At 34.6% G+C, this 23,458-nt stretch overlaps 1 protein-coding gene across 1 annotated transcript in view; it reads left to right on the forward strand.

Annotated features, from left to right (window-relative positions):
- The first annotated feature begins 779 nt into the window (after window positions 1-779).
- Window positions 780-23,458, forward strand: part of LOC149559968 (F-box/LRR-repeat protein At3g26922-like) — a 180,097-nt gene continuing 157,418 nt past the window's right edge. The window contains exons 1-2 of the mRNA XM_089827526.1: window positions 780-1,670; window positions 1,912-2,098. Coding sequence (XP_089683652.1) covers window positions 780-1,670; window positions 1,912-2,098 — 1,078 coding nt within the window. The remainder of the gene's footprint in view (window positions 1,671-1,911; window positions 2,099-23,458) is intronic.

Genomic DNA, 23,458 nt, shown 5'->3' on the forward strand with positions numbered 1-23,458 from the left:
AAATTTAGAATAAAATCTTCTGAAGTTGTTTAGGTGATTTTGACTAAGACTCTTATTTAAATGAATAAGTTTTTTTAAATGGTAGTCTATGACTCTTTATTTTTCAAACAAACATTTTAGTATTAAATTTTTATATAATTTATAGAAAAAATAGATAATAAATAAATTTATAACAAATAAAAGATGATAGATAGAATGCTTTTGGTGAAGAACCGTTACCAAACAGCAAAGCTTACTTTAATTCCCTAAACAAGAACTGCTCTACAATAATCGAAAAAGCTTTTGTATTATTGAAATCAGAGGAAGCGGCTATTTTGACCACGACATAAGTACATTCTCCTATAAAACCTTTTTCTATAAAAATAATGGCATAATCATGTTGTTAACGAGTATCTTTGAAGATTTTTATTAATCAATTCAGTGCTCTTCTGAAAACAGAAGAGATAAATGACATTACTTAGAACCGGCTATCAATGGAATTATGATAACCTGCAGGGTTTGCACGAATAAAGGCCTTTCGTTTCGTTGTCAGAATTTCTATTACTATTTCTAATAAATGCCTTCCGTTTCGTCGTCAGAATTTCTATTCCTATTTCTAATAAATGCCTTCCGTTTCGTCGTCAGAATTTCTATTCCTAATTCTAATAAATGCCTTCCGTTTCGTTGTCAGAATTTCTATTCCTATTTCTATTTCATGCCCTAGAACTTTAAGAAAAAGATGCTGCCTATGCCTGTTACATAGGAATCCCTACTCTCTACTCTCTCATAGTTGCAGTGCAATGGGCGACACAAATCTCACGAATTTTCCTGTCCACATATTCTGTTCTAAGATTTTAACCAGACTTCCTTTAAATGAAGCCGTTCGATTTTCGGTGGTTTCCCAAAAATGGTTTTGCTCGTGGACCAAGCTAAGCAATCTCAAATTTTCGGATGAATTTTTCGATTCTACTGGTACTAATCCCCAAGATATTATTGACAAGTTAATTCTTATGCAGCATTGTGGCTTGGAAAGTATTGAATTGCACAACTGTGATAAATTTAAGAGTAGAATTAACAAGTGGCTTATGTGGATTTCTGATTTTGGCACCAAGTCCATAGATCTAAAAAGCACTGGAAGCAGGATGCATGTACCGGAGCTTCTCTTTATATGTGTGACACTTGAATCTCTGTCTCTCAAGAATTTTGAGATTTTAACAGGGGCGCCTACATGGTTTCAGGGTTTCCCCCATCTTTTAAAATGTTATCTTGAAGAGGTTGATCTATGTGAGGAGGCATTTGATGCGATCTTAAGACTGTGTCATAATATCCAGACTTTGACGGTATCTAAATGCTCATTGCCTTCAAACTATAGAATAGTTTCTTCCAGCCTTAAATCTCTGGCTTTAATTGACCATCATGGTTACTACTGTATTGGAGGCATAGATTGCCCTGAGTTGGAAAACATTAAAATTAAGGGATTTTCTGGGTCAGTGAATGGAAACATACATTTACCTGCATGTGTCCATCTGGAAACTGATTTTGAACATCTTCAGCATTTTCTTTCAGTCAGATCGTTGAGGAAAATCACATGTTTTGATGCTGTAGATTTCAATGATATTCAGCTTGTACAAACCTTTCCTCTATTGGAAGAATTGCTGTTTGACTCAACCACATATGTTTCTGATCCTAAGGTAAGTATTTCCCTGTTTATTAATTCTAAATCAAAACATTAGTTTCGAACCAGTAGACTATTATTTTGGATTTCCATTCGAAATAAAATGTTAGAATGAATACAATAATTTTCCGGATGTGTTTTTGCTGTTTGCTTTTCTCTAAAGGAAGGGTCAATAATGTAAGAACTATTTATTTTTCTTTCCAACTTTTATTAGCTCGATAGTATTATTGTTACTTAGATTAATGCGGTCCATGCAGGATGTACCAGAGCTCACTCTACGACTACCGAATTTGAACAAGCTCATCATGAATATTGCGTTGCGTGACAGAAACAATAGGGGTCTCTTCTTGTGCTCTTCAATTTTGAAAAGCGCTCCACTGCTGAAAATTGTCAGAATTGGAATCGATTACGGAAAAGAGCAATACGAGGTCCCGGGGCTTGACGGTGTGTTTCAATTTTTCAATGAAATACTCGGTCTTGCAAGGAGTTTTCCCAAAACCTCAATAACATGGTTTACGAAGATGAAAAGTTTAGGAGGGCAAGAAACTTAGCATTAACAGAGGGGTTTATGAGGGATCCTTGGATTCTTTTAGTTTAAATCCATCCGTCTTCTGATGTTGCTGTTATTCTTCTTTTTCATCTGTATTGTTGATTGTTATGGCTTAGTTCTATGAACTCTGTTTTCGTTAGTTGCTCAGACTTTATGTTCTTTTGTTTGATTTGGGATCTGGTTCCTTCTCTACTTAATGGATCAAGAACAACATTGTTTACATTTTCAAAGTGCTGATTTGATTTCGTATAAGCAGATAATAGATTACAAGATATTTTATGTTTTTTAAATATTAATTTTATTTAATATTATGTTTTTTTTAAAGGAAAATTCAAGTTTTTAACATGTTTAATAGTCAGTTTTATAATATTATTTTAATAAAAGAAAAAATTCAATTATCGTTCTATTTTTCTGTATTGTTATAAATCTTGAGCTCACTTATATTGGAACAGTTATCTAATTTAACACTGACGTACTAGATTAAGCTCTTTACATATTATTGAACATAACAAGCATGTAACAAACCTTGCTATGTTTAGGCCAATTGTCCTTGATTGTCTTAGAGCATAGGCCACTATTTTGGTAAGTTTAGTATGGTATATCTATATTGTATGCCTTTTCATTTGATGTCAGCCTTTGAAATTACCTCCCATTCATCTCACATAGCCTTTCTCTTATATGTAGTTATAAATATACCTGCATTGTTTTAATTGGTTTCAAATTCTAACTTATGTTGTGAACAATTGCTTCCTTCCTTTCTAAGAAAATGCCTGCAAAGGTGTAATTAGCAGCAATATTACAATCTCTTGACCTATTCTTTAAAGTACACAATGGTTTTAATTAGGGTATGTAACCTTCTCACCTTATCCAAATCTTATAACATTGTTGTCTTGATATCTATTCTATCTCAAATTTCAATATATTAGTCAAAATGTGCAAAAAAAATCTAAGTTCTATCTTAAAATGGTAAGGGGTTCAAACCATTTTTTGGTAGTATCATGATTCCAAATCATTTGTTTGTTGCATTTATAATTTCTACATTACAATCAAAGTCCAGTCCTAAGAGTTGTTTAAATTTAATGGTGAGATATTATTTTTTGATTCCCCTAACACAAAAAAAGTGGGTTAATAAAAAAGATAACATCCTAACTAAAAGATTAAGACCTTAAGTAAAAAGGGTTGGTGGTTAAGCGTGAACATTTCCACCTCCCAATCAATATTCATTTTGTCTCCAAAATCAATATATTTTCCCTCTCCAAAACTATAACTAATGAGAAAGTTAATGGTTAAGGGTTGGTCTTTGGATTTCCCAAAGGTCAAATGGAAAGGTGAAGTATTCCCAATTTGATTAACATTTAGATTTGCACACAAAGCTTAACTTCCTAAAAATTGGAGGTTAGTATTTGAATTATAAGTGAAATATTGTCCTAATTCTAATCTTTTGATTTTGTAAGAATCCCAATTCCATCCTTGGATAAACGTGCATGACTACTGTGTAGCAGGTTTAAGAAAGTGTAAATTAACACAAATATATGTAAGATAACACAAGGATATGTTGCCTTAGAAAAAAAGAGAATTCATTGCAAAATGTATTCAGAAGGGTTTGCACATTAGATAGCATCAAAACCTATCTAGATTATATGGATATATCTCAGAACCTGCTGTCAAATGCATCTCTTGAAGAATTTTTAACTGACAATACAATTCGCCAGAAAAATGTAAAACACTAGCATCTCCAGAAGCATAACACCCAAGAAAAACAAAAAGAGACCTTGGTACTATTTTGTGAGAGATGCAGATGCTATTTTCACATAGGTTGGATTGCAATGGCCACTTTTGTAATTTCTGCCATGTATGCCGCAATAAGGTGGTGGTTGAGCATTTGCACCTTCCCCGTGAGCCAATATGGGATTTTTGTAATGGTAACACAACTGATGCAACTCAATGCAACATTCGATGTTCCATCATCATCGTTTTCCAAATGAAGACCATAGAAGTAGCCAACTGTAACGACTTCACAAAAGGAAGTTTTGATATGTTTTGTAATTGTCAGAGATTGTGATGGAGGACTATCACACTATCTCTTTGACAAAATTCCTTCAATAAAGGGCAACCTGTGGCATACTCTGGTAATTTGAATGTGTTGCATTGATACAGAGGCTAGTGGGCTCTAACAATATTATCTTCTACTAGACTCCACATCTTAATGTCTCACTCTTTGGACCCCCCACTCATGCATCAATGCATTTTGAACATATGATGTTGTGAGTGTTCCAGTCTTCCAGCACTCCACTTGTCTCCAATAACCTATCAACTAGGATCACTCTCAAAGGATCCACTACTACTTTAAACAAAAGGACTCTTCTATATGTCCCCCTAAAACTCTTTAATCCCTTTATAAAACTTCCCAACACATTCATGAAACAAATCAATGAAAATCTGCCCTATCACTGTCTTCTAGATATACCCGTAAACAGTCATCCATAACTTTTTTATAAAAAATTATTTACTCAATCCAACCATTGATATTTTGTTCAATTTGACCCCCAACAACATATAAAAATATGAGGAAAATCCAACGGTGGGTTTGGGAGATATGACCCCCGCAACAGGACCCAATTTTCTGTGACAAAACCCTCTCTCTGTGACTATCATAGACCCCTTTTCCACACTCAATCCTTCTCCCAGTGGTGTATGATCCTTCTTTAAATGACCAAAACAGGTTGATATACAATGTTTTCCATCATCCCTGTCAATGAGGAGACTTATTTTATGCAATAATGAAAAGAAACTACATTTTCAAGTCTTTGAATACCCTTCCTAAAGGTTTCAGCAGTTTCACTTCAAACTTCTATATCTTTGCCTATTCTAAACCAAATAAATGATTCAAAAGACAAAATACAGAGTATTTAGTATACTAGCATTCCTCTTTGATGAGTATCTACAATGAATTCAATATCTCATTGAAATCACATTGGAAATAGGTCGTAACAATAGAAAATGACATAAATTGCAGAAAGAAACTTTGTTTATTATATATTGCTGTTCATACACCATGCCTCTCATTTGTATTCGACCAATATGCCTTAAATAGACTTTCTAAGAGTTATAAACTAACCAACTTTCTCACTAACCGATTCTAACTCCCATTGATTCGATTGATGACAGTTTATTATCTTTTAATTGTAAGTTAAGTTGCCAAGTTGACAACTTGTTGTCAAACTTTAGCAACATTATATTGTTTTCCCATTATTTGATCTAAGAACATCTAAAGGACTTAATAAGACCTTTTCCACCCTAAATATTCCTCAAAACCCTATAATCCATTACATTCCCATGGTTAGCCTTCTAGGCCATATTTTGCATATAATGCAACTTTTACAAATTTGCTTCATTAATGCATTCTATCATGTCTAAGGGTACTAATAACCCATTTACATATTTTTAGAACTTTTAGGTCACTTTAAACTCTATCCTTCTAATGTCTTCATGGTGTCTCCATGGTGTTTCCTCCACCTTGATGCTTTACCAAGGTGCTCCTGCACCATGCATGGGTGCCTATACATCCAAAAGCCACTTGAGAAGAATTTGAAGGGATGTTGTATATACACGTCAACTTCAGACAAAAATATTACATCTGTGTGATATGATTTTGTGAAGCTTTCTGGAGATGAAAATGAATTGGAAGAACTTTTGACATAAGATTCGAAAAGTTAATAAGAAATCCTTAAAACATATGTCATGATGGAAGATTTTATGCAATGCTCGTGTCAAGCAGATGGTGTCAGACCTTTTCTCATGTGCCACTTGTTTGACAAAATGCTGTCAAGACTTTGCATAATCTCCTACGGGGCGTCAATGAAGATAGCATTAAGAATAGCCGAAGCGAGGTGCACAAATTCTTGGAAATTCACGAGAAATAAATTGTATACGAAACGGTGGCACTTGTGAAAGATGCACATTCAACATGACAACCAATTGACAGAGTGCCTTTAAGGGTCTAGCACATGAAATTGACGTTCAAGCGTCCATTCTATTGTTGATAAAAGGCAACTTCTAATCCATTAAAGGATGTTGAGTATATGTAAAACAATTGTAAAAGCGTAAGCATGGATGCAATTTGTTTGATAGAATATTTTCTGCAGTTCAAGTGTCGGTGGTTTAACAAAAAGCCTTTGAGGTCATATTTGGTTGAATCCAAATATTAGACTTGAAAGTACACAGTGAATAATTGATCACATTTTGCATATGTGACAAATATCAATTAAAGTCAAACTTAAACTCACAACTCTAAACTTAAAAAATCTTTGATCGGCACTTAAAAGTTGCTCGGCACATGAAGGTGCCAAGTGCCAGTTTTACTCGGCACTTGATGGTGCCGAGTGGTAGGGTGCTCGGCACTTGATGGTGCTGAGTGACAGGCAACAGGTGCTGAGTGAGCTCGACACACAAAGGAAAATGTAGTAGATGCCGAGTTAATTCGGCACTCAAAGAAGACAATGGATGCTGAGTAAGGTCGGCTCCAACTAATAAAATTTATAACTTAGAAACAATCTAATGTGAATGCTTTCACGATTAAAACTAGAGAGCCGAGCTTTAACCTTTCAACCAAGTTTCTCAAATACAATGAATAGAAGAGGAAGAACAATAGATTCAAGTATGCCTACTTTCTTTTCTATTCAACTGAGATTTAAACTGTTACAAAATCTAGGAGCATTTGGCTTCAACCAGAAAACCCTAAAATAACCCTAAACTGATAATACTTCAAACTTTAATAAACTTTTAAACCTGCAATTCTAATGGCTGCATACAATGATGTCTGGAACAATCACTGCTTCAACAGGACAACAAAAAACAAACAACAACAAACTCATAGAATGAACAAAAGAGTCATGTGCAACTGGAGACACTGAACATACTTCCACTTTTAAACCTGGAACTCTAATGGCTGCATACAATGGTGCCTGGAGCAATCACTACTTCAATAGGACAAAAAAAGAACAACAACAAACTCACAGAATGAACAAAAGAGTCATGTGCAACTGGAGACACTGAACATACTTCCTTCTGTCTCTGCAACAAGTGGATTTGCTAACCACTTTCTTCTTCTTCCTTTTCTCTGCTCTGCTGAACTGAAACTCTCTGATCTGCTTGATCTGCAAAACTTTCCTGAATGAATGAATAAAATACTCCTTTTGTCACATTCCAGTTTCCCCCTCTTTTCAAAATTTGAAAATCTCACCTACCCGTATTAATTTTTGTGTCTATTCTGGACGTCAGGGGTGTAGGTGAGCATTTGGCTCTAGGGGCAAATGTCAACGCTGCATTAAAAATTCCAACAACATCGATATTTGATGCGATGGAATATAAATGAATCAACTTGAAAGGGAGTTCTTGTCTTAATGAAATATCCTATTCAATAGAATGCAACACAAGCAGTTTGAGATTCATTGAAAATATTTAAATAACTTCTTGAAAGTGTAGTTGGTTATTTTGTGAGTCAAACTCCACCACCTATAGTGCTATATATTGCTTGCATCACCACAACTCAAACTTGGACATACTACTCCTAGCACTTAGCATGGCATACAAAATTCAATGATACAAACCTCCTCCCCAAGCCATCCCTATATAATAATTGTATAACTTGGAAACCACTTGTAGTTTTACAAAACCATGGGCTACATCGCCATGTGAAGTGTAGCCACTCTTAACATTTATGTTTTCAAGATTGGAAAAGAACAAGGTTAAAATAGTATTCATGTCTACAACTTTTTTCCCTAGTTAAGACCCTCATAAAAGTCATAAAAAAGTCATCTATGCTCTAAAAATGGCCTCCCAATTATCTACTTGAACAAGACAAATTTTTAACAACTCAAACACCTTTTTCCAATGCATAAACATGTGAAAAACTACTAACACCAAATTTTGTAATTATCTAGAAATAAGATTGGAAGGATGCGACACATTTATCAACATTCTCCCACTTGGCAAACACCTTGCAAGAGTCAAGGGATCAAAAGTAGCATGGTCTTAATTACTAGGGGCAAAAAGGTGCATAGAATCTAAACATCAACTAAACTTCTCTATGCTCATGAGCTTAGTTAATGCATCAACAATATTCACCAAAGTTTCTACTTTCTTCAACTTCACCTTTCCATTTCCAATCATATCTCTCATAAAATGGTATTGGCATGAAAAGTGCGGTTGTTTACTAGGTAGATTGTACTATCATTGTCACTATAAATCGTCATTGCACCCAATTTGAATTATGTATCTAAACACAATCTCTTTAGTTGGATGGATTTCTTATGGGCATAAGTAGCTACCATATAGTATGCTTACATAGTGGACAAAGTGACCATAACCTATTGCTTACTCATCCAATTGTTTGCACCACCAAACAATTTAAAAATAGAGGCACTGATGGATCTTATTCTATCAACATTACGAACCTAGTTTGAATGTACATAGCCTTGAATATGCAAGTAATCCTCATTTCCTATTCCATGAAAATATATAGTACTCTAAGGTAACCCACAAGTCTTTGAAAACTCTATTTATTCCATCCCAATGTGCTCTTCCTCAATTAGACATGTAACCGAAAAGTAGTCCCACTACTTGGGAAATGTATGGTCTTGTACAAACCATAGTATACATAAAACATCCAATAACACTCTCATATGGTACTCTACTCATCTCTTCTGTCTCCAATGGGGATGTATGACACTATGAGCTAGAAATCTGTGTTCCCATAGTAACAAGAACACTCAATGGTCTAGAATCCTACATATTGAATCTTCTTAGAACAATACATACCAAAATACTTACTCTGGCCTAGCCAAAGCTTTCTATTTCATCTATCTCTTATCATCTTCATTCCTAGAATGTGCCTTGGTGCACCAAGATCTTTCATTTCAAACTTTTTTGAAAGATGAGATTTTAATTCTGCAATGTGATATCCCCGTCAAAATATAAATAAATAAGAATAATTTAATTACAATATATTAAATAATATAATTATACAAAAATATGTTAATCATATATTAATAATAATAAATATAAAAAAAAAGAATTAGATAGTCAATAATAAAAATTAGAATGATAAATATAATAATAAGTAAATAGAAGAATATATGAACTAATATTGTGTATAATTAATTAGGGAAATGTGTAATTAAAATGGGATTTGTTCATTTGGAAGAAACTATTCCCATGCATTGTATATAAAATGAAACTCAAATTCATTTCTAAGATATATAGAACAAACATATCATTCAATACTCAAAATCTATCTTATCACATAGTGTTGGAGAATGGGGTCATTACAATTGCCATCAAAGCTATGGTCTTGGCATCATGTCGAGTGAAAACAAAATAAGTTTGAAAACATTTGGAAAATGGCAAAAATATGACAATGCAAGAAACACGAATTAAGAGATATAAGAAAATAAAATGATTTGTGATGTAAATTTATGTATACATAACCAATAGTAAGTGCACTTAGACACCAATCAATGTTGCTGGAGTAGGCACCATTATGAAGAAATTCGGTAATTGAAATTTGACATGATTGTTTAAGAAGTAGAGTGGAATCCATAGCCTGCGTCCCTATAACTACATAAATTGTGATATATTCATCAAAGGAGGAAGGGAAATGAACTATAAAAAAATAAAAATGTAAAAATAATAACATAAGTGCCAATATATCCTTCACGAAAAGGATAATGAGAGATTGTTTGAGTATAGACAATAATTGCCAGGTACTATTGGTGATATCTTTATGCGGATAACCATCATTGATCATTGAATATGAAACTATGAGAGATATTTATTTGTAGATATTATTGGTGGTATCTGTGCATTTGTTGATTAGAAATCACCACCAAGAAAATGTGATGAGTTTTAATTATGTAACCCTAAAAATGACGAAAAATGGTCATGTCAATTTTATTGGCTCAAATACATCTGGTATAAATCAAAAGGAACATTAAAAGACTTACAAAGTGTTGTGATATACAATTGAAAGATTTATTCTATTAGAAACACAAATTATTAAAATGTGTTCATTAACGCAAGATAACCTGGAGACTACATTGCACCCTTTTGAAGCCTACAACATATGCCTCATATTGTTAATATATTAATCTTATATTCTACTCATAACTTGAACAAGTGATATCGAACTAGATTAGAATCACTCCATGGATTGCAAGGAACACTACAGTTAGCATTGATTGTTGGAAATTTAAACGTCAAATGCCTGCAAGTTGTCCTCGAGCCCCACACCCATCTACCCTGTTAGTTTTCTTCCCGAAGGCATCCATGGTCGGCAGTCATTTATTTTTTCTAGGCAAGTTTTGAAATTTGAACATTGAGAGGGAAAGGAAGAATGTGACAAAAGGGAATGTTTCTACATTCATTTAGTAGAGTTTGCAGATCAAAGAGATTAGAGAGAAGTTGCAGAGCTGAGCAGAGAAGGAAGAAGGAAAAAAGTGTGTGCCTGCAGTTGCACGTGCTTCCCTTGTTCACTCAGTAAGTTTGTTGTTGTTTGGATTTGTCTTGTTGAAGCAGTGATTGCTCTAGGCACCATTGTATGCAGCCATTAGTGTTGCAGGTTTAAAAGTTTATTGAAGTTTGAAGTATTATCAGTTTAGGGTTATTTTAGGGTTTTCTGGTTGAAGCCGAATGCCCCCAGATTTTGTAATAGTTTAAATCTCAGTTGAATAGAAAAGAAAGTAGGCATACTTGAATCTATTGTTCTTCCTCTTCTATTTATTATATTTGAGAAACTTGGTTGAAAGGTTAAAGGTCGGCTCTCTAGTTTTAATCATGAAAGCATTCACGTTAGATTGCTTCTAAGTTATAAATTTTTGTTAGTTGGAGCCAACCTTACTCGGCATCCATTGTCTTCTTTGTGTGTCGAGCTAACTCGGCACCTACTGCCTCCTCCTTCAAGTGTCGAGCATTGTCCTTTGTGTGCTGAGCTCACTTGGAACCTGTTGCCTGTCACTCGACACCAGCAAGTGCTGAGCAAGTTTCAAGTAAAATTGGCACTCGACACCTTCATGTGCCGAGCACTTTTTCCAAGTGCTAAGAAAAATTTTTAGGTTTAGGGTTGTCAGTTTAAGATTTAATTTTATATTTCTCACATGGTATCAGAGCTTTGAGGCCCCACATCCATAGTGAGTTAGGGCATTTGTTTTCTTAGGATATTTGACATGGCAGGGGATGCAAAAAAGATATGGTAGTAGCTACCACCCTTCAATGGGAAAAATTATGATACATGGGCAAAGAAGATGAAGACCATAATGGTTGCAAATGATTTGTGGGAGTTTGTAGTTAATGGATTCAATGATGTGACTGATCCAACTCAGTATGCTGCCCTCACAAATGCACAGAAGACTCATTTGAAAGAGTCAAGGAGGAAAGATGCAAAGGCATTAAGTCTTATTGAAGCAGCAATGACAGAGATAATTTTTCCAAAGATTGCAGCAGCAAATTATGCAAAGGAAGCATGGAATACCCTTGAGACGAACTTCAAGGGGACTGATAAAGTTCGTACAGTAAAGCTATAGAATATAAGGAGGGAATTTGAGAACCTTTAGATGAAGGAAAATGAATCAGTTGCAGACTTCAATTCAAGGACCTCAAATGTGATTAACCGATTGATGTCAAACGGAGAAGACTATCAAGAACAGAGGATAGTGGAGAAGATATTAAGGAGTTTACCTCATAAATATGAAAATTTGGTCATGACCATAGAATAGGCAAAAGACCTCACTATTTTGACAATGGATGAGTTGATGGGTTCTCTTCAAACCCATGAGCATAGGATCAATAGATCTACATATTCTATGTCCCAAGAGCAAGCATTCAAGGCTCAGACAAATCCAAAAGGAAGGGGGAGAGGAAGAAATGGCTCAAGCAAGAGCTCCAGAGGTAGAGGCCGAGGAAATGGAGGACAAAGAAATGCTGCAGCAGAAAGCTCAAGAAGAGCAGATGGAGCAAGTAGCTCACAAAATACTTCAAGAGGAGGTAAGAAAAACTACAACTCAAATAAGAGTAATGTAGAATGCTACCACTATCATAAATATGGGCATTATGTAAATGAATGCTGGAAGAAGCAAAATGATCAGTCAAGAAAAGAAAATGTGCCTGATGTGAACATGGGAAGTGGACCCAATGTTGCTACCTTCATCATGTGTAATGTTGGTGAAGAATGAAGCCTTGAGGTTTGGTACCTCGATAGTGGATGTAGCAACCACATGAGTGGTAATGAAACCTTGTTTTCATTCACTGACAAGAGTTTCAAATCTAAAATTAAAATGGGTAACAATGGAACCCTACCAGTTGTGGGCAAAGGATCTATGATGGTCCGCACCAAGAAAGGTGAGAAAAGGAAAATACAAAATGTGTATTTCACCCCTAGTATGAAGCACAATTTGATGAGCATTGGTCAGCTCATTCAAAATGGATACAAAGTGCTGATGGAGAATGACACTTGTCATTCATGAAAAGGATGGGAGAAAAAACTTACTTGCAACAGTTCAAATGACAAAGAACATGATGTTTCCCTTAAAGATAGAGACATGTTTCTCATCTCAAGTTTGTGCTGCACCTCAAACACAATCTGCTCTAAGGAGTGTGATTGAAGACCCTTCACATTTGTGGCATCTCAGGTATGGTAATCTTGGCTATGCTAGTTTAAATTTATTATCAAATAAAAGAATGGTAGATGGTTTGCCACATGTAGGAAATTCTTGTGACAAGTGTGAGGCTTTTATTTTGGGTAAGCAACATAGGCTTCCCTTTAATTCTAGAAATTCTAGGAGAGCTAGATATCCATTAGAGTTAGTGCATACTGACCTAGTCAGTCCTATGCAAGTTACTTCCATTGGGGGGAGTACTTATTTCATGACATTTATTGATGATTTTAGTCGTAGGACATGGGTGTATTTCTTAAAGAATAAATCTGAAGCATTTGATAAATTTGTAGAATTTAAGGCCCAGGCAGAAAGAGAATGTGGACACTATATTAAGATCCTAAGATCAGATAGAAGAGGGGAGTATACCTCCAATGCTTTTGTAAACTTTTGCAGGAAAAATGACATAAAGAAAGAGCTCATAGCCAGTTATACACCACAACAGAATGGAGTGGCTGAAAGAAAAAATAGGACCATTGTTGTAATGGAAAGGAGCATGATGAAAGAGAAAGGTCTTGTAACTGAGTTTTGGGGAGAGGCTATGGCAACAACACTTTATCTAATTAATAGGTGTCCTACAAAGGCAGTTCGTGATAGAATTCCAATGGAAGCATGGTCACAAAGAAGATGGATAGTTGAACACTTAAGGGTGTTTGGATGTGTTGCATATGCACATGTGCCTAAAGAGAAAAGGAAAAAATTGGATGAAAAAGGTGTGAAGTGCATCTTCACAAGGTACAGCTCAGAATCAAAGGCATATAGATTGTATGACCCATTGAACAACAAGATGACTCTCTCAAGAGATGTGGAATTTCTTGAAAATCAGTCTTGGTATGGTTCAATTGATGAGTCACCAAGCACTTCTAGTAAAGTGCCAATTATGAGTGAAGAAGATGTTGATGAATAGCAAGAAGGAGCAGATAGAAGAAAAGGAAAGCAACCTCAATCATTGTCGAGCTCCTCTAGGGATGATCGAGTGTCAATGTCGAGTAACAGTGAAGACTGAGCTGGTTGGCAAAGCAGCAACACTAAAGATTCTGATCCCACACTCTCCTCCTTGTTACCAAGAAAGACCAAGAGTCTTAGGGAGATATACCAAGATGAAAGGTATGAAGATTATGATGAGAGTGTTAATTTTGCATTATTTTCTCATAGTGATCCTGTATATTTTGAGGAAGCTATTAAAGAGAAGAAATGGTGTAATGCCATGGATGAGGAAATAGATGCTATAGAAAGGAATGAGACATGGGAGCTAACTAAATTGCCTCCAAAGAAGCAAGTGATTGGAGTGAAATGGGTTTATAAGACCAAATGCAATGTTGAAGGCAAGATTGATAGGCATAAGGCAAGGCTGGTAGTTAAGGGCTACAAATAGTAGTATGGAAGAGACTATGATGAGACATATGCCCTGGTTGTAAGAATGGAAACCGTGCATATTGTCATAGAAATTGTAGCTCAGCACAAGTGGAAGGTATTTCAAATGGATGTGAAGTCTACCTTCCTAAATGGTGTATTGAAAGAAGAACTGTATGTGGAGCAGCCACCTGGTTATGAAGTTGCAGGTGAAGAGAATAAAGTATATAGATTGAAGAGAGCTCTTTATGGGCTCAATCAAGTTCCACAGGCATGGTACAACAGGATTGACTCATATTTGATGAGCAATGGCTTTAGCAAAAGCAATGGTGAGCCCACTCTTTACATCAAGGCAGCGGATGGCAATGTATTGATTGTTGTCTTTTATGTAGATGACTTGATTTTTACTGGTAATGAAAAGGCTCTAATTGGTGAGTTTAAAGAGGCCATGAAAAGTGAGTTTGAAATGACAGACTTAGGTCTCTTGAAATACTTTCTAGGCATAGAAGTAAAACAAATGCATGATGGCATCTTCATCTCTTAAGAAAAGTATGCAAGGAAGATCTTTAAGAGATTTAAAATGCAGAACAGTAAGGCAACCCCCACACCAATAGCAGTAGGTCTGAAGTTGAGCAAGGAAGACTCTAGCAAGAGAGTGGATCCAACACTATACAAGAGTATGGTTGGAAGTTTAATGTATTTGACTACAACTCAGCCAGACCTAATGCATGCAGTAAGTCTGATTTCTAGATTTATGAAAACACCAAAGGATTCCCATTGGCAAGCAAGAAAGAGGATCCTAAGGTATGTGGAAGGTACCAAGGGATTTAAAATTTTGTATACGGCATCAAATGAATTCAGGTTGGTAGGTTATACTAATAGTGATTGGGCTTAAAGTTTAGATGATAGGAAGAGCACTTTCAGATACATGTTTCATATGGGATCGGGTGCAATTTCATGGGTATCCAAGAAGCAACCTATTATTGCTCAATCTACAGCAAAGGATGAATACATTGTAGCAAATGCAACAACATGTCAAGCAATTTGGCTAAGGAGGATCTTGATGGATTTGAATGAAAGGCAAGAGGATGGAACCACAATTTATTGTGACAACATCTCATCAATTGCATTGTCCAAGAATCTAGTCTTCCATGGGAGAAGCAAACACATAGAAATTAGATATCACTTCATTAGAGAGTTGGTGGAGAATGGGGATATGAAGATGGAATTCTGCAAGTTAGAGCAATAGCTAGTAGATATTTTCACCAAGCCATTAGGCATTGGAACTTTTTTACACTTAAGAGAGAGTCTTGGTGTAGTTGATTTTGATCAGTTGTGATGCTTTCTTGTTTGGCTCGGGACAAAGTGGGAGTGTTAGAAATTTAAATGTCAAACACTTTCAGGTTGTCCTCGAGCCCCACACCCATCTACCCTATCAATTTGCTTCCCATAGGCATCCATGGTCGGCAAACATTTATTTTTGGTAGGTAAGTTTTGAAATTTGAATGTTGAGAGGGAAAGGAAGAATGTGACAAAAAGGAATGTTTCTACATTCATTTAGTAGAGTTTTTAGATCAAGTAGATCAGAGAGAAGTTGCAGAGCTAAGCAAAGAAGGAAGAAGGAAAGAAGTTTGTGCTTGCAGTTGCACATGCTTCCCTTGTTCACTCAGTAAGTTTATTGTTGTTTGGATTTGTCCTATTGAAGCAGTGATTTCTCCAAGCACCATTGTATGCAGCCATTAGTGTTGCAAGTTTCAAAATTTTATTGAAGTTTGAAGTATTATTAGTTTAGGGTTTTTTTGAGTTTTTTGGTTGAAGTCAAATGCTCTCAAATTTTGTAATAGTTTAAGTCTCAGTTGAATAGAAAAGAAAGTAGGCATACTTGAATCTATTGTTCTTCCTCTTCTATTCATTGTATTTGAGAAACTTGGTTGAAAGGTTAAAGCTCAACTCTCTGGTTTTAATCGTGAAAGCATTCACATTAGATTGCTTCTAAGTTATAAATTTTTGTTAGTCGAAGCTGACCTTACTCAGCATCCATTGTCTTCTTTGTGTGCCGAGCTAACTCGGCACCTACTGCGTCCTCCTTCAAGTGTCGAGCATTGTCCTTTGTGTGCCAAGCTCACTTGGCACATGTTTCCTATCACTCGGCACCATCAAGTGCCGAGCAAGTGCCGAGTAAAACTGGCACTCGACACCTTCATGTGCCAAACAAAATTTTTAGGTTTAGGGTTGTGAGTTTAAGATTGAATTTTATATTTCTCACATTGATCATTCAAACTGTATTACACCTTAATAATTTTATAGGGAGAAAAAAAATTATATTATATAAATTGAACAATTTGAGTGACAACATGAATGTTGGTAAGAGAAGTATATAAATTCACACTGTAGAAATCATAAGGAGAAGGAAAAAATGAAGGCTAGACATTGCCAAAGTATTACAACCAAGTAGTAATTGTGATTATTTCAAATACACTGGGAAGCCATAAAACCTGTGCCGCTAGCCAAGGTGGAAATAAGTAAAAATAAAGGCAAATTAAGCATGGGAAAAGAGGAATGGTAGTGGCCAATAAGGAGAAATTGAATAAGGACTAAACATCATATATGATCACAGGTTATGGACATAAGATATATTACCATTATAATGTTATATATGTTACATGGATATGGATAAAACAAAGGAGGACTGAGAAATAAAAAAATATTTGAAGTGATGACCATGGAAACAATTACCACCACTGGGCATGTTAGAAGATTTGTAAATGTGGGGAAAAAAAGCCCTAGAAATTATAACATAGAGTTGAAAATAGAGAGACAACAACCAATACATGGATGTCAAGGGGAAACATGGACCGAATCCTAACTGAACATACCAAGAAAAATGAAATGGCATTACAATTTTTTTGACAGAAAATATGTGGATTGTTTTAATTCAAGGAAAGGAACCCTCCGTCAGTGATAAGTCAAGGTAAGTATTTTTACATCTATTTATTTTTAAATTCTTATGTGAATATGAAATTTAAGAAAATATAGATTGGGAATTGGTTAGAATTGATTATTGATAAAGACTAGATTATTAAATATGGGTTCCTCACTATTTGCATATGAATTTCTTAATCATAATTAAATATTTGATAAGGAAACAATATGTTTGAGAGGTATATATTGAAATATGTAAATAGAAGATCAAATACATATTATATATTCAAAGTATACATTTAATTTATAATGTATTTGAATGATCTAATATTATTATGTTGAATTGTATTGAGTAAAGATGTTTGAATAATATTACTAGTAATTTTTGGTTGAATCCATAAGAACTATGGTGATTTTAGTGGATAGTGAGTGTGCATAGGGGGTGGAGTAAATTGATCATGTTGAGGCAAGAAAATTTCAATATGGATAAAGATTTGAGGGAGCCCCAAGCTAAGTGTGTCCAAACTTGAGAAGTAGTAAATCTACCATCCACATCAAAATTAATCATGTTCATAGTGGGTAGGGAGTGTGCACAAGAGGAGTAAATCGGTCACATTGGGGCAAGAGAATCCCAATATAGATTAAAATTTGAGGGAGCCCCAAGTTGAGCATGTCCAAACTTGAGCAGTAGTAAATCTACCATCCATTATGAAATTATGCACCTTATTGTAGTACTAGCTATAGAAAAGTTGTTAAAAATATGTATCTTCAAGAAATTTTGATTTCGAGATAGGAGAAAGGAGCATGACATTCATGATCAAAGTGGTAAAACATTTCCTTACCTTGTCCTATCTCAATTTGTAAGCAAGACTCTAACATGTCTACATCGTTTCTTCATGCATCAATGTGTTTGCTTCATGTCTTCCTCGTGTCTTCATGAATTCATGTGTCTACCTTGTGTTTTCATTGCATTTTAATGCATTAATGTGTCTACTCTGTGTCCTCATTCATATTTTTTTGTACAAACTATTATATACTAACATGTTTACTTTGCAAGTGTCTAACACATATATATGAAAGAGAATAAACCCAGACTATAAATTAATGAGGATCAAATCAATTTTTTGGGGACAACCAAATTTGGGAGGAGATGACTGTGATATCCTTGTCAAAATATAAATAAATAAGAATAATTTAATTAAAATATTTTGAATAATATAATTATACTAAAATATGTTAATCAAAAAATAATAATAATAGATGAATTAGATAGTCAATTAGAAAAATTAGAATGATAAATATAACAATAAGTAAATATAAGAATAAATGAAATAATATTATTTATAATTAATCATGAGGAGGTGTAATTAAAGAAGGGACGTGTCCATTTGGAAGCACCCACTCCTATGGGTTGTATATAAAATGAAACTCAAATTCATTTCAGGGATATATGGAACAAATATATCATTCAATACTCAAAATCTATCTTATCACACAGTGTTGGAGAATGGGGTTATTACATTTAATTAGACATTTCCTTTGCCAATAAACAATATGTTATTAACATATAAGGCAATATCCAAGAAATGATGACCATCAAATTTGAAATATATATAGTGATCAAATTTAGACCGCACAAATCCCAAACTCAACATGTATGTATCAAACTTCTAGTACCAAATCCTAGGAATTTATTTTAAACCATACAATAATTTCTTCAATTTGCAAACCAAATGACTTTTACCTTTGACCACATAGTGTTATGGCTTTGTCATATAAATTTCTTCATCCAAATCTATATGAAGGAAACTTGTTTCCATATCCATTTTCTCAACTTCTAGATCATAAGAAACTACAATAGAAAGGGAAAATTGAATGGATGTGATTTTTAATAGAAGAGACATTTTTTTAACATAAACAACTCCTGTAACCTAGGAGTAAACTTTGTAAACCAAACATGCTTTGTACTTCTTAATGCTTCCATTTGACTTCATCTTCATTTTTAATAGCCATTTACAACCAATAGGAATGTTTCCTTTAGGAAATGGTACAAGGTCCCCCATGTTATTCCTCTTAAGAGTTTCCATCTCTTCATCCATGGCTATTTTGTGGGACTCTAAATCATTCATATCAAGAGCCTCTTCTACAGGTCTTGGCTCATCAACATTAGCATTCAAAAAGAATATAGACCTCCAATCATCAAGAGATTATCCATACCTTTCTGGTGCTTTCCTCTATCTATTAGACTTTTAAACAAGATCTAGTTCAGGTTCAAGTTCTCCCTCTTACTCTCATGATTCTAAACTTGTAAAACTCTCTTCAGCTTCATGTATTTCTAAGGTTCTCAATTTACCTTTCTCAGGTGTAGAAGGAAGATGAATCACATCATTTTCTTCTATTTTTGGCTACAAAATAATAGAAGGCGGCTTAGTTTCTCTAAAAATAACACTTCTAGAAGAAAACACCTTTGTTTCAATCGATCCCAAAGTTTGTACCCTTTCACACCATATCTTATGAAAACAAATTTGATAGCTTTTTTATCCAATATTGTCAATGTCTCCTTTGGCACATGAGCGTATGCATCACAACCGAACACTCTTAGATGTCCAAGTGTAGGCTTTTTGCCTGACCATGCTTCCATTGGTGTCTTATCAATAAGAGTTGATGTAGAAGACCTATTTATCAAGTAGAAGCCAGTGGCTATAGCTTTATTGTCAAATTTTCTAATGCAATTGGTAGGGTTGATGATGGTACACGGCCCTTCATTATCAATTCTTCATGTCATTACATTAGTGCTCTTTCCAACATCTACATTTTCACCCAATATATCATGTATTTTGGCTCCTTTATTAGCGCATGGTAAAAAAAAATTGGGACACATTTTTCCAAAGCACCATGCATGATTTATGAGATCTTTAGTCATTATTTTAATTTTTATATATATTTTAGCAACACATGTGAAATGTATTGGCCACTAGATTCTTTTTTCAGCTCTGGATTTTTGTTTACCAACAACTTGAATTTTTTCCAATGAGCTTTACCTTGGAAACTTAGTCTGTTATGGAAAACTAGATCTTTTTTTCTAGCTACTAGGTTGCTTTTCAAGCATTTGTTTTCTTCAACATTCATTTGAATGTTGAATTTATGGTCATCACTTTTTGATGTTAGCATTGCATCAATATTTCTCTCACCCCATATAGCTCTATTTAGATCTACCTTCAACTTATTTCTAATGTCTTGGGTATATAGACTTTGTTTTCCACAAACAAGATATTTTCAAAAAGCTACTTTTGAGCCCATTAGAATTGTACATGTAATTTTCAATTTTGGTATTCCTTTGTCTAGTGAGTATTCCTTCTATGACACTAGCCTCATGATGTGTCTAAGATCATACACACTTATGTATTTTTTTTGTGCATTTTGATTGTGGTTCTTTGACATGTAATTCTATTGGCCCACTTTCACAGTTGCATGTCACTTCACCCTTTTGTACGTTAGGTTGGGGGTTTTGTTTTTTCTCATGATTCCTTGGTTTGATGTAGTGAGCTATGTATTTAGTATGTTCTCAAATGTACTAGTTGGATGCAGTGGTTGGGTAACTATGTGTTCTAGTGAGATGGATCATTTACCATCTAGATACTCTTCTTTTTGTTCCTACTTTGGATGTAGCCTTCCATGTTCTATTCATCAACTCTTTGGAATTTTTTGTTTCATGCCATCTATATGTTTTAGTTTAGTTTTAGAGCTTTCTATGCCTCCTAATTCGAGTAGTGTCTTCTAAGAGAACTTATGCAGATTATAGTCTTCTCTACTTGGTTAGGTTCTATTTTAGTGGAGGTTCTTTAGTTCAATAGTTACTTTTCAACAAATCTTTGTAGCTTCTACATGCTTCAGTGGTGTTCTATATAATCATCTTTTGTTCCTATCATTTGGAACATTTTGTAGTTTGGCGGCTTCTTCAGTCCTTCACTGCTTCTTTCAACATTCTTTCCATCTCTTTTTGGAGTAGTATTTTGTTAGTGTAGATAATTATTATTTATGCTTTACTTAAGTTTACTTAGGATAAATTCATTATTTCATTATTTATTAGGTTAGACACCTAGGAGTATTCATACTCATATGAGTTGTCATGTTGACAACACAAGAGTTAGAAACTCTATTTTAGCACATGATGTCTACAACACTGGAGTTTGCATAATCAACTAAGTTGTCATGTTGATAACATAGTTTTTTGAACTCTTAATTAAGCACATGGTGTCTACAATATAATTTTATGTGACCCACCTTTATAGTCTTATCCTCTCATCATCACACTAACTCCTATGCTTAATGGAGGATAATCCACTTCTGGTGGATGTGTGCTTAGTTTTTGAGCTTATCTCTTTGCTCACTCCGAGACATTCTAGAAGCATTCTAGAGGCCTTTATATACAAACAAACCTAGTGTATTTGTACATCAACATTAATTTACATATATTTGAGAATACATTTTTTTAATTTTTAGACCAAACCCTTCCCTCTTCTTGTCTTTTTCTTCTCTGTGAAAGATTTTCTACATGCAGGTATTTGAGAGCTTGTGGATTTGACTTACATATTTTCTCAAATCCTACATGGTATCAAAGCTAGATCTATTGTAGCTTGTTCAAAATTTGGAGAGAAAGGGAGAGTAAGGGCACACCCCACTACCATGTGGATACCACATGGCACTATCATGTGGTAGTCCCCTTTTGTTCTGATGGCCTCCAAGCCATCAATTTTTTTCTAGTGAAATGCTAATGTCAACATGATGTCAGCACTACATCAACACCTCTTGCAAGCCCTTCAAGTCCTTTTTTGAGCTACTGTACATTTTTCTATGTAACTTGAGCATACAAACATTTTTTTTTTGTCTAAAAGAAGTGCTAGAAAGCTAGTTTCAAGATGGAGACATTGGTATGGGAGTTATTTGGTTTTGATGCAGTTTGGTTGCCTATTTTTGTAGTCAAATTTAGATGTTCTATTTTTTACTCCGGTGGGCATATCTTGAGCCTCCCCTCTCCATTTTTTGAAAATGTTATATTTTTGGAAAGTTGGTTCTATCATCTTTTCAGAAATGCTATAATTTTCTCTAGATTCTATCCTATGCTCTTTCTATCACATTTTTTTCTTTTTTGAACTACAGTGGATATCTTGGGTGTTTTAGGTCTGAGGATCATTTTTATGGCACAAGATCTTTTCTTCTTGGCTCTACTATCTTTTGTATTATCTCTTTGCCCTTTTTGACCATTGTTGGTATCATTTGTAAGCATTTTAATGTAAATAAACTAAGATAAAGTGCCACTTCTTGTTGTTTGAGATCTTTTCCATCATTGTAACTTATTGTACTCACACTACATTATAAAGTGCCAATGGGGGATAGTTGTTTTCCTTTTAGTGCCCTCTTCCTTTTTTAAGTGAATGTACCTTCCATGACATTATCCGTATGATGTGTCAATGGCATATGCCTTTATAAGTGTTTGTACCTCTTCATTACTCTCGATGTTCTTGGTTCTTTCTGTAGGTGGATTTTGGCCTACTTTCTCAGTTTCTTGACACCTCACCCTATCTTCATTAGGGGGGGTTCTTCTATTGTTTCTAATGCTCTCTTAGTTTGATGGAGTGAGCTATATATTCAGTATTTGATCCTATGTACTGGACGATTGCAGTGGCTAGATACCTATGCATTTCAATTAGATTGATCATTTACCTTATAGATACTCTTCTTTTCATCCCTACTTTGGTTATAGCCTTCTATTTTACTGGAGGTTCTTCAGATCAACAGTTACTCTTGACAGAGTGTGTGGCTTCTTCATACTTTAGTTATGTTCTTCATGATCTTCTTTTTGTTCCTATCTTCTTGGACATTCCTCTAGTTGGAGGCTTATTCAATCATTCACTAGTTTTTTTCTATCTATTTTTAGAGAGGGATTTTTCCCACTAGGTTTTCTCGTTTGTCTCTAGTTTACAGAGATTGCATTACATTTTTACATTGGTACCTAACATGGCCTAGTAACTAGGATCCATTATGCATTTCATCATAGCTTTTATGATCTTAAGTGCATTCCCCTAAGTTTCAGTTAAGGAGGGGTGTTAGTGTAAATAATTATTATCTATTCTTTACTCAAGTTTAATGAGGATAAATGCATTATTTTATTATTTATTAGGTTAGACACCTAGGAGTATGCATACTCAAATGATTTTTTATGTTGACATCATAAGAGTTAGAAACTCTATTTTAGCACATGTTGTCTACCAC

The sequence above is a fragment of the Cupressus sempervirens genome, chromosome 4, assembly GCF_028749045.1.
Source record: "Cupressus sempervirens isolate cs-2001-9-10 chromosome 4, ASM2874904v1, whole genome shotgun sequence".
NCBI classification, from domain to species: Eukaryota; Viridiplantae; Streptophyta; class Pinopsida; order Cupressales; family Cupressaceae; genus Cupressus; species Cupressus sempervirens.